General features: G+C 37.5%; 1 protein-coding gene across 2 annotated transcripts in view; it reads right to left on the bottom strand.

Annotated features, from left to right (window-relative positions):
• nphp4 (nephronophthisis 4) overlaps positions 1–12,501 on the bottom strand; it is a 189,503-nt gene that overhangs the window by 13,328 nt on the left and 163,674 nt on the right. For both annotated transcript variants that reach the window (XM_058390447.1, XM_058390446.1), the window contains 5 exons: positions 6,622–6,781; positions 6,359–6,423; positions 6,065–6,150; positions 4,194–4,365; positions 2,372–2,551 (listed from right to left, as the gene is read on the bottom strand). In XM_058390447.1, the coding sequence (XP_058246430.1) occupies positions 2,372–2,551; positions 4,194–4,365; positions 6,065–6,150; positions 6,359–6,423; positions 6,622–6,781 (663 nt within the window). The remainder of the gene's footprint in view (positions 1–2,371; positions 2,552–4,193; positions 4,366–6,064; positions 6,151–6,358; positions 6,424–6,621; positions 6,782–12,501) is intronic.

The following is a 12,501-nucleotide window of genomic DNA, read 5'->3' as shown; positions in this document are numbered from 1 at the left end:
CAAAGTGTTAAAACGTAATGGACAGTCCAAGTGCATCCAGGAGTTAATGGAAATTGTGTAACGTCTAAAAGCCACTGTTCCTGTGGCTGAAAGCATTAATGACTCGTGTGTAAAAGCCTGGATGTGTATACATCATTCCCACTGCAAGGGTTTGAGTCAAAATGAAACATATTAAAGTTACTGGAACATGTAAAAGAATCATACCAAGATATTAAAACAGCAATACGGAATTTATTCTTCATGATCATCATAATTTGGCAGCAAATATGATCAGGACAGGACCTCATGAAATGATCGAAGAGATCATTTTAAAGACAATTTCGTCTTATATGTTTAAAGAGTAAGTTGAAACGTTATTTTAGATCTCCAGTCATTACTTTTCCAAAAAATAAAAGTCATTAAAGAAAGCATCATATTACGTAACAGACAAAAGATTTGATTGATGGCCATCAGGGACTAGCTGTAAAAAAAAAAAAAACAGAAGCAAGTGTGACAGTGAAAGTTCCTCCAAAATGCTGTTCTTGAGAGCAAATATTTTTGTAGAAATCCTTCACAGCTTTTACAGCATTTCTATACATGTGCCTAAGACTTTTGCACAAGACTGTACTTAACACAAATATTACCTGTGATTTGTGTCAGGAAAAGATGTCAAAATAAATGCACATATCAGCCTGAAAAGTGCTACAATTTAAACATTTCACATTTTTCCTGGGGCTGTTTCTCAAATGGAGTTCTATTGTTTATATAATGCACTATGGAGGGAATATAGGGCCATTAGTTTTTATGCTATGCAGTGAGCATGTAGATAAAGGAGACCGATTCTTGCCTAAGACAGAGCCACTAAATGTGGTGCCATTTTTTTTAATTTATTTTCATTTAATTTCATTTTTTAATGAAATTTATTTAGTTTAATGAAACTGGCCTGGACAAAAATGATGGTACCCTTAACATAATATTTTCTTGCACAACCTTTTGAGGCAATCACTGCAATCAACCAATTTCTGTAACGCTCAATCAGCCTTCTGCACCTTTCCGCAAGTATTTTGGCCCACTCCTCATGGACAAACTGCTCCAGCTGTCTCAGGTTTGAAGGGTGCCTTTTCCAGACTGCATGTTTCAGCTCTTTCCACAAATAGGATTTAGATCAGGGCTCATAGAAGACCACTTCAGAATAGTCCGATGTTTTGTTCTTAGCCATTCTTTGGTGTTTTTATCTGTGTGTTTTAGGTCATTATGCTGTTGGAGGACCCATGACCTATGACTGAGACCAAGCTTTCTGACACTGGGCTGCATATTTCGCTACAGAATGCCTCGATAGTACTGAGATTTCATTGTACCCTGCACAGATTCAAGACACCCTGTGCCAGATGCAGCAAAGCAGCCCCAGAACATAACCGAGCCTCTTCCATGTTTCACAGTAGGTACAGTATTCTTTTCTTTGTATGCTTCATTTTTGCATCTGTGAACATAAAACTGCTGTGACTTGCCAAAAAGCTCCAGTTTTGTCTCACCTGTCTAAAGGACATTCTCCCAGAAGCTTTGTGGCATGCATTTTGGTAAATCCCAGTCTCGCTTTTTTACGATTTGCTTTTAACAGTGGAGTCTTCCATTAAGTCCACTTTAGCTCAAACAACAATGGATGGTGCTATAGGACACTGATGTACCTTGACCCTGGACTTCACCTCTAATATCTTCTTGTTCTGGGCTCTTTAGTTACCATTCATATTATCTGTCTCTTCAATTTGTCATCAATTTTCCTTTTGCAGTCACAACCAGGGAGGTTGGCTACTATCCCGTGGACCTTAAACTTCTGAATAATGTGTGCAACTGTAGTCACAGAAACATCAAGCTGCTTGGAGACGGTCTTACAGCCTTTACCTTTAACATGCTTGTCTATAATTTTCCTACTAATCTACTGAGACAGCTCTCTCCTTAGCTTTCTGTGGTCCCTATTCAGTGTTGTGGACACCATGATACCAAACAGCACAGTTTTTTAGGGGTACCATCATTTTTGTCCAGACTAGTTTCATTACTTTGTTTTTTTTAATGCTTCTGAACCACAATTTAAAAGCAACGTCTGATTTTCATTAGTCAATTTTCAGTAATTTTTTTATTTAGTACTACTTTTGTCAGTTTCAAGTTATTTCAGTTACCATTGTGGGTTTTCTTTCTTTAATAAAAGGGTACCAACAATTTTGTCCACATGTGTATGAAGTATGCTAGAATACTTGGTTGTTGAATTTATTTAGCTGGTTGCCTGAAAGCATTTTGTGTGGCCTTTCAGGGCTAACTTTCACGTGAACGTGTTTCAGAAAGTGGAAGTGATGCTGGTAAAGACATACCAGGTTTAGAACAATAAAGAAGCAATTACCCGTGATATAACAGGCTGCCTGCAGGTGAGGCAGAGAAGCCAGGATGCCACCAGCTGCCTCGTGTCCACATCCACCACATTAAGGTAGCGGAAGCAGCTCCCAGAGTGCAGAGCCTTCACTCCCAGCCTAATGTCCTGCACACACATAGCAGGGAGTGCAAACACTTCCTCTGGGTCCACCTGGCCAACACACACACACACACACGAATTCAATGTATAAATGGGCATAAAATGTATAACACAATAAATTAAACAAAACAAGTTTGAATAAAACTATACATAAACTATACATATACATAACTATACATGCTGCATGTCTCTGAAATTAAACTATAGTTTATAATATGCATGTATCCATGAATATTGTTTTTAATCATATATTTTGGGTTTTTTGTTCTACTATAAATTTCACACTTTCTATCACTGTTACAGAATGTGCACAGGTCCCAAGGTGGCAAACTGATTTTCCACTTAAAAGTATCCTGAGAAATAAAAACATTTTAATATCAAAGAGCTTTGGGTAGCTTCTCTAACAAGCCAGAAAATGTTTCTCCCATATGTACTGCTGTCCGTTACTACGGTCTTTACGGCTATGAAGTAAATCTAAAGCTTTCGAGAGTAGTGAATCGGCTACACCGTCTGGCTGGCTGTAATTAAGGAGGATATATATACTCTCAGAGCTCTTTATTCCGAACACTATTGATATAATGGGTACAGGTCTCGCTTTGTTCACAAAACAGCCCTAATTCTTTGTTATATGGATTCCACCAGAATCACACAATTCCTGCGGATTTTTCAGGAGTAGTTTCATGTTGTGACTCTCCTGTTCTTCAACATCCCAAAGGTGTTTTAATGGATTCAGATCTGTGACTAGGAAGACCTCATTGTCATGCTCAGGAAACTAGTGTGAGATGACATTTGCTTTGTGACATGGCGCATCATCATGCTGAAAGTAGCCATTAGAAGATTGTGAATCGTGGTTATGAAGGGCTACACAATACTCAGATAGACTGTGGCATTCTAGTGATGATTGATTGGTATTAATGGCTCCAAAACCGCCAAGAAAAGCAGTCTGTCTATTGTTTGTTGACCTCTCTCACCAACATGCCGTTTTCATCATTCGTTCTTCTGCTCACTGGATGTTTTTAGATTAAACTGTTCAAAATCATAGGAGATCAGACATAGAAATACCAGTCCTCCTAGCACCAACAGTCATGCCACGGTCAAAATCACAGAGATCGCGATTTTTCCCCTCATTCCCATGGTTAATGTGAACATGACCCGAAGCTGCTGCCGTATCTGCATGATTTTATGCATTACGCTGCTGCCACACGATCGCCTAATAAAATAACTGCATGAAAGTGTGTACAGGTGTTCCTAATAAAGTGCTCAATGAGTATACACGACCAATTTATTAACCATGGATGCATAGGATTACAATACAGAAACGAAGAAAAAGAAGCTAGGATTTATAGATTGAGTTAATTATGTTTCTGTACAGCAGGAAAATGTAATTAGGGCTAAATGAATTCAGCGAGTGATTGTTATAGTGATTATTGTTTGTATATTAAAGTGATTAAGTTCATCTCATGTCAAACTTCATGCTGGCTTGATTGAAAGCATGTAAATAAATCAGATGCAAGATAAGATAAGTGCTATGACATCAGCATAACCTAAAAAATTCCCACTGAATAAAGGACTGCTGTTGTTTCTTGATTTTCTCATGTCAGATTTCTTTTAATCTGGTGCTAAATAAATAGGGAAAGAGCCCTAAAGAACTAGTCACAACTTGCTGTAGCCCTTTTGACCCCATCATGTGTACCTGCAGCTCCAGAGGGTGGGAAGTGTAGCACTTGACCTTGCGGATGCTCTGTGTGCCACGCAGTACCAGGGAGTGCCAGCTGAGCGTTCCACACACACAGCTAATGTCCATTTTTTGCAGGTAATGCATGTACACCTGCCATGTTTGAGTGGGAGAAGCCAGCCAGGGATCACTGCCCACACACACACACACACATTTCATTTATCCACAGCACTACACAGCCTTCTATCTACCATCAACCATTAATGAATTCAATTTTCCAAAAATATTTGCTTTAATTATATAGCAAAAAATGTATAATTTATTCATTATGCTGCTTATTCTCTTTATCCCCAGGCTTAATGGCCTTAGAAATTAATAATAACATTATTTTTAATTACTATAATATCCAAGTTTATAATTATAGTTAATCTTTATTGTTTGGCAGATCTTTTTGTCTTCCAAAATAAAGGTACGTCTCACCCTGACTGATATTAAATCACCTTAAATTAAAATATTTGTTATTGTTATACAATCATGTTGTCTTTAATGATTATGGTGCTAATTTTGGTTGATGTGTACTTTTTCATGCAAAGTTCTAATTGCATTTAAGAAAAGAACATATAATATGATAATACATATATTAGAATATATACGACAAACAGACAACTGTCAGCTTTCATTGTTGGCTCCTAAAAAACAAACGAGCCTATAACATACACTGCATAGCCAAAAGTATATGGACAAAACTATACGTATCATCTGGAGGATGATGTTCAAAAAGCTTTGTACTTTGACAGTGTACTTCAATAATATCAGAAATACTGTGCGTACAATCAAAGGGGTATTTACTTTTTCTCACTGCCTAGCTTTCAGGGTAGAATACATTGATTAGGAAGTAAGTTTAACAAAAACACTGTAATCAGGATTGTGTAAAGACGCCTAAACCCTGGCTAGCTAAGTGTGATTTTCTCCCACGGTGAATGTCACGCTTTGATCAAGTTGTTGGAAAGCTATTTGCCGAAGTGAAACAGACATAAAGCTAATCAGATACTGTCATAATTTTTGTGACGCTTGTGCATCACACTCAGAGTATGACTGGAATCTTTATAAAGCAATAATCCATGCAAGCGCATATGTTACACTGATTTTATCATGGCTCAGTTAACATGTTCTTAAGAACAGTGCTAAGTGGCGTGCTGAAAACCTCTTTACCCATGTTGAAAACCAGCATTCAATAAATAATGACATTTATCATGGAAAATAATCTCAATAAACATTTATTCCACCATGGAACACTACACTTTGATTGCTAAGCATCTTAACAAAAGGTTCTTAAATCTGATATTAGGACTAACAAAAATTTGTTTTTATAAACATTTTTATCCATTTTTGTCTACTTGCAGACTACCCAGACTTTATATATGCTTGAGAAACATGCAAAAGACAAACATATTTCAGCTTAGGACTCTCGAAATGTCATCACGGTTATTAAAAATGTATTTTGACTTCAGTGTACACATCAAGAACAAACTAGTTAATTAACTGCATGAATGTAATTGGTTTGTATTTCCGTTAACGCACTGAATTCTTTAGTGACCGATGAACAGCAGACATGATTTTCTTTTACAGCGTGTCATGATGCTGTTTATCCCATTTCCCTGACTGGGAAACATCTGACTCTGGCTGTGATGAATAAATGAATATTGCAACATGATGCAATCAGACAGTAAATGAGAAACCTTGATTAAGCAAAATGACATTAATCACACAAGCAGGGATTAATCAAGGATGCAGCAGCTACACGCAGTCATGCCCACTCACACACATGAGTATACAGTATCCACATACACACACACGGGCACACAGAGCCGAAGAGAAACGCCACATACTTGAACACGCTGATGACAAATGTCTTAATCTGTGGACTGGGAGCCCCTGGCACTTTCAGATAAATGTCTTGAGGTTCTCCCGGAGGCTGTAGTGCATTAAAACATAATAATCAGCTTATTTATTGGACTGATTTACTCACCAATTAAAATAATACAAGAACAAGCCATTTCAGCATAGCGGTTTTAATGAACATCATTAGTGCGCCAAATATTGGTGAATTAATAAAGCGTTTCCTCTCAGTCTCAGTTCCGGGTTGGGTGATTAGTCTGAGAGCTGCAATGTGATTGGCTTACCGTGGCGATGACGTGGCAGATCACATTGGGGTCGCTGCAGCGCACCTGGAGCCTGGAACCAGCATCTGTGTGTGAGAGTGTGTGTGTGTGTGTGTGTGAGAGAGAGAAATAGGAGACAAATGTGGTCTTTATATCAGTAATGGCAAAAAGGAACAGCACTGTGTAAATGTGTACGTGACAGAAACAGAAACAGAGAGTGAAAGCAACAAAGAAAGAAGGTGTGTGTGTGTTGGAACAGTTGTAAGGCTGATAATGAGCAACACCTGGTGTGCCGGGTTCAGCAGGAGGCAGCCGGATGGCTTTCTTAAAGAAGGAGAGCTCGGGCTGATAGAAGCGAAAGGTCTGGTCGACGATGTGGGGAGTAGGCTCCACTCTCACTTGGCAGATGGCCAGTGGCTGACTGTCTGCTGCTCGGAAAAACACCTGTGCAACGAGTGGAAGCAGAACAGGGCTGAAACTAACCTCTGGAGGAGAACATTTAATACTTATTCACTAATTATAACAAAAACGACAAGACCAATCAATCAATCAAAACAGGAGTGGTGGTAGCTCAAGTGGCTAAGGCTCTGGGTTGTTGATTGGAAGATCGCGGTTCAAGCCCCAGCACCACCAAGCTGCCACCGTTGAGCAATGCTCTTAACCCTTCCTGCTCCATTGGTGCTGCATCATGACTGACCCTGTGCTCTGACCCCAACCCTTCAAGGAGAGGATATGCGATGTGCTGTAACGTATACGTGACAAATAAAGACATCTTCATCTCTCTTTTCCATCTCATGCAGCCATGAGGATGAAATCTCCGCATGTCTTCAGAGCACAGATGCTTTCCAACTCCTTAAAAGTGCTTGCTCTTCTATGTCGGCGTTTTTATTGTGACAGATTCACAGGCACAGTCCACATAATCTAAGCCTAAAAGTAGATGTTATTTAACAAACTTCTTTTCATTCGTAGGAAGTGTTCTGTTAGACGATTGTTATTTCTATTAGGAGATAGTTAGTTGACATTTATGGGAGGAGACTCCAGTGTGAGGAAGTTTTTCCCCTGTGGTAGAATCGTCACAAGAGCTGATTTGAAGTTTCTCAGCTACATGACAAACTTTTTTTTTGCCTTATCAACTTCACGAATGAGACAGCGAAATGACAGGACCCAGCGTGTCTCCTAGACGTTCCATTAACAATGAATGCAACTGTAAATGGTTGAATAGCACAATGTGCTGTTCTTTGATGCATGAATATGTAATAATGCCTGTCACGGTGTTATAAGAATCATGCTATTTTCAGATCATAACCCGATTTTAACAGTGACTCTGGTTTGCGACAGAGTCCAATTTTTTTTCCTTACATAGATCACCTTCTTCATTTTTTTTTCCTACCGGCTCTTCTCGGCCGCTCCAGCCAAACAGAGTTTCGTATTTAGAAATGCAAAATGGCTTATGTGGGCATATTTTATCACCTCTGTTGGAGGAATCGCAGTGAAGTGTTGCTGCTGTGATAGAATTGCCCGCAACTGACACACTAAAGCCTCAACACTCTGAAGTCACACTTAATAGCCAGAAATAACAAGAGGCATGTTAAATCAATCATTTCTGTCATAGCTCACAGAAATATCTGTCAAAAAGAGCAGAGAGCACATTCACTTAAAACTAAATGTAAGTTAATAAGCAGAAGAAGGGGTTTTATTATGACTCGATAAATACAGACTGTTCACAAGTAAAGATTCCGAACTTTTACCGAACCATTTGTTTTTCTAATTGGGGTTTTATTATTTTATTAGCATTTGATTATTATATATCAAATTTAAAATCATATTTCAAGAGCGACTAAGGCTGCACCCTAAAGCACACGCTAACATAGTAACTGATAAGCTGCTATATGTACTAAAAAGATTATTTTTTTACACATTATTTATTTATTGCATTGGCCAAGTCAAATTCCTTGTGTGTGTAAACATATAAAGTATAATAATAAAGTTTTTTCTGAGACCTGACTTCAATGATCTAAGAATGAAAGATGAGGTCCAGGAACCATTTATTCCATTACTTTTCCATAACATACAATCTGGAAAAGATGTGGATTTTTATCTTAACAATTTGAAATGATCTATGTTTTTTCTCTTTAATATATGTGGATGCTGCGTTCATTTAATTGATAAAACAGGTATTCAGCTTCCTGAAAGAATATAAAGATGATTAGATCATTATCTCTTGCATAATATTTTGAGTACATTATAGAAAAAAAAGGATCCTATAGCTATAGAACGAGTCTAGATTTATAAGAACTTCAGCTGCTGAACATATATTCAGGCTCAAGTGTTTACTAGCTAAATCTAAGCATATGTACATAATATTTACATAATCTATAGACATGGGTTCAAAAAGGTCCTTCAAGCTTGATGTTCATGTTAATAACGTGTGTATGTGTGGGTGTGTGCGTTTTAAGTTGTTCTAAGAGGAAAATGCCTCAATGAGACCTTGAGGGTTAAATAGTCTTGTAGGAAACGTGGCTCGTGTTGTCAGATAATTGGAATAATGTATGTTTGGTAAGTCCAGCTGCAAGCTGAAGCTAGATCATTGGTGTCAAACTCATTTTAGAAAATAAACAGTGTCAGGTCTACAATATAATTGGATGAGGCATGATCAAAGAAGCTGCAAAATGCCTGATATATGCTCTGCATCAAAAAAAATGTTGCTTAGCAACTAAAATCTTATTGGTAGCAAATAGAAGAATTGCCTATTAATAATATATTAAATAATAAATTTTGTCTAAGAACACAATCAGATGTGATGAAATTACTGCAACACACACTTTCTCATGTTTATTAAGTAACAGGCTAAGCACCGAGTCCAATGCCAAGTGAATCTTTCGAATGAATTACAAACCACATGACAACTAATGAGCATCATTTGGTCATCGCCGGCTGTGTCTTTGACACCCCAGAGCTTGATCAAGTGTGATATCCCTCACTGAACATGTGTGTTAAGTGTGTTGTCAGCTCTAGAGTTGCACTGACACTTTTGCACATGACCCGAGGTGGTGTCACTTAGAGTGCAACAGTTGACCCTGACTGAGCATCAGACTATGAAGTGAAGTGTGTGAGAATGTCTGCATGTGTCAGCAGGGCCTTAAAGGGTAAGTCTCTCTAGGCTTCATATGGCAGCTCAAGCCTGAAGGCAAAACTGCAGAAGCATGCGCATACACACAAAGTCTGACATGGTCACTTGAGGACTGAGACATCACTCTGTCAGTGGCACGCTTTCTGCAAAGTCGCACACTTGTACACACACACACACGACTCTCTGATTCAAACTGCCCAATCAAATCAGCTCCAATTTATTATGGTAACAGAAATCCATTTGAACGAGTCAGCTCCCATTTCTAAGGTTACACACAAATTATAAATTGCCCAGAAAAGTACTTCTTCTGCTGAAATGCATGGCCAAGAGCCAGGAATATAGAGAGTACTTGAGCATGACATCCAAACATAGCCAAGAGAACTGTGCCTAACCAACCTGCTGAGTGCTGCTGAGTTGTTTTCTGCTCACATGCTCTGACGTTCCTCTGGAGACACCCTGCATACTTTATGATTTTAAAGCATACACACTACCCAGGTAAAGAGAGCTGTTCTGGAAAATTTGGAGGATTTGGCTCTTTGATTTCTATGAAACATAAAATATCTCAGAGGGGCTGTTGTTTTGAAAATGTACCTTCCACAGCCTTCTAACTGTTACCTGCCCTGAACATCTGCTCATTTTTTGTTCCTTTAAACCACGTTTTTCGACCAACAATTCGACGACCGCTTATGTACTGCGAGCCATTTTTGCCCTAATTAAATGTGAAACATAAAATCAAATTTGACCTAGCATTGGCCTTTTGAAGCCACAAAGCATAAAACATTCCAATTGCAGGTTACTTCTCTTTCGGACAATAAAATAAGTTCAAATGTTACACCAATGTTTATAAAAGAAAAGCCTCTTGCATTCAGTGAATATGTTGATTTCCCAGGCATCACATTCAGATTATTAACCTGACCTGCATGTAGTTCAGGCCTCTGAGGTTGCCAGCTTGAATAGAAAATATGGAGAGAAAAAGTAAATAGCTTTTGTTGTGGTCAAATGTAGTAGAGCTTAACATGAAATCAATAAACAATTTACAAATGAAGAATAAATAAGGTTAATACGGTGATATATGAATGGGGAGATGGCAAGCATTCAAATAAACATCTAATAGCCTGTAGTATATTGTCAATATATTGCTTTATGAATAGTCCTAGTTTAATTTAACAACATGGCATCCAGCCTCATTATGTAACAGCTTAGAAAACAGTATTTGATTCAGCATGTGAACATTTTGTTGTTGATGATGAGTGTAGGCTATTTTGAATTATTTAAAAGGATAAGCTGACCAGGCAATCATCTGCTGTGCTTACGGCTCACTTGAAGTAAGAGCTGTTCATAACATTTTGAGATCTTTGAGATAATTTAATAAGGGTGCTGACTCATCCAGTGTCCAGTTCTTGTCTGAATGCCAACGTGCACAGTTTCAGTATTAACTCCTCACTATGTGCATGAAACTCAACTCTGAATAGTGGCCCTTAGTGTGTGTGTGTTTGTGTGTGTGTGTGTGGTGTGTGTGTTTGTGCTTGAGTATCGAATATACATCAGAATTGATTTCATCACGCCTGTTAAAAATCCTTGCAGCCCACTGTAGAAGCACACAACCAAGTCATTAAACAGGCATCAGGAACAGGAACATTTCTGAGAGTTTAGTGGTATGTGGTATGACAGCTAACATACAGTAGAGATGAATGAAATATAGTTGAAATAAAGGAGGAAAATAAACCCAAAAAGGATCTGTATACCAATGATTAAAAGTGTAAAAGAGAATTAGTTTCAAGGTCTGGTCAGGTTCCAAGGACTGATCTTTGGTTCTAGGAACTGGCTTCTGGAGGTGAGAAATCGGGCCCATGGTTGAACCTGTGTACAAACTTAAGCATGCAATTGCAATTAAGTTTGCAATTGCACTTCAAGGATATTTCAGGGCTTTTAATTAGTCGTGAAGCTCAAGAGCTACTTAGGATAAAAATTTTGAGGCCAATTTTACTAGCTCTAAATTGTACTTTATTTCTACAACACTGGGTAAATGTCTTGCTTTTCACTTTTCATTAAAGGACCCCAATTTTCCTAACATTAAGGTAGAGTACAGGGTGCAGGGTACAGTTTTAATCAATTTTCCTATTTAACTTGTTTATTTCACACCAAGTGCATGCTGTGACATTTGGCCAACACATAAGAGTAACAGACTGTACGAAACAAACAGCAGAAGAACAAGAAAAACATACGGAAATGTTTATTCATGCTGCTCCTGTGTGGGGCAAAAGGAACATGTTCATTCTATTGTCCAGAGATTCCTATTCATCTTATTGCCAGCGGTCCAAGAGAACAAAATTGGCCATGCTGTCTGGGTGGGTGGGATGGCATTATTTTCTCCCGTGTCAATCATAACAACACTGGCAAAGTGTGGCCTGTGAGCTTGTGCGTTTTATTTATTTATTTATTTATTTATTTATTTTATTTTTATTTTTTTATATGAGAAGCAATAAAAGGTTACCTGAACAAGTTATATGTCAGTTATGAAATTTACCTGCATTCAGTGGGAGGGCAGGAACTTGTGAAAATATTCAAGATTTCCAAGACAGAATCTAGATTCTATTTTAAGTATACATGAACTGTGATGTGCAAAGCAGTAGCATGCACAAATAAATAAATAAATAAATAAATAAATAAATAAATAAAATCAACATAATAAAAAACAATAATAAAATAAATAAATAAATAAAATAAACAATAACAAGAAAAACAACAACAAAATAATAATAATAATAATAATAATAATAATAATAATAATAATGATAATAATAATAATAATAATAATAATGATAATAATAATAATAATAATAATAATAATAATAATAATAATAATAATAATAATAACAATAACTGTGTCCTGAACTGTAGTGTTTTTTATTTAAGATCTTTCTTCCAATTCCCATGGAACACTGTGCTCAGGTTTGGTTAGCAATCAGGAAATCAATTAGTGGTGATATCCAAGTACATTGTGCACTACTTGTAAAGGTTTGTTACAGTCATT

This window comes from Hemibagrus wyckioides, linkage group LG05 (assembly GCF_019097595.1).
Source record: "Hemibagrus wyckioides isolate EC202008001 linkage group LG05, SWU_Hwy_1.0, whole genome shotgun sequence".
Classification (NCBI taxonomy): domain Eukaryota; kingdom Metazoa; phylum Chordata; class Actinopteri; order Siluriformes; family Bagridae; genus Hemibagrus; species Hemibagrus wyckioides.
This window is presented reverse-complemented; position numbering and strand designations above follow the sequence as displayed.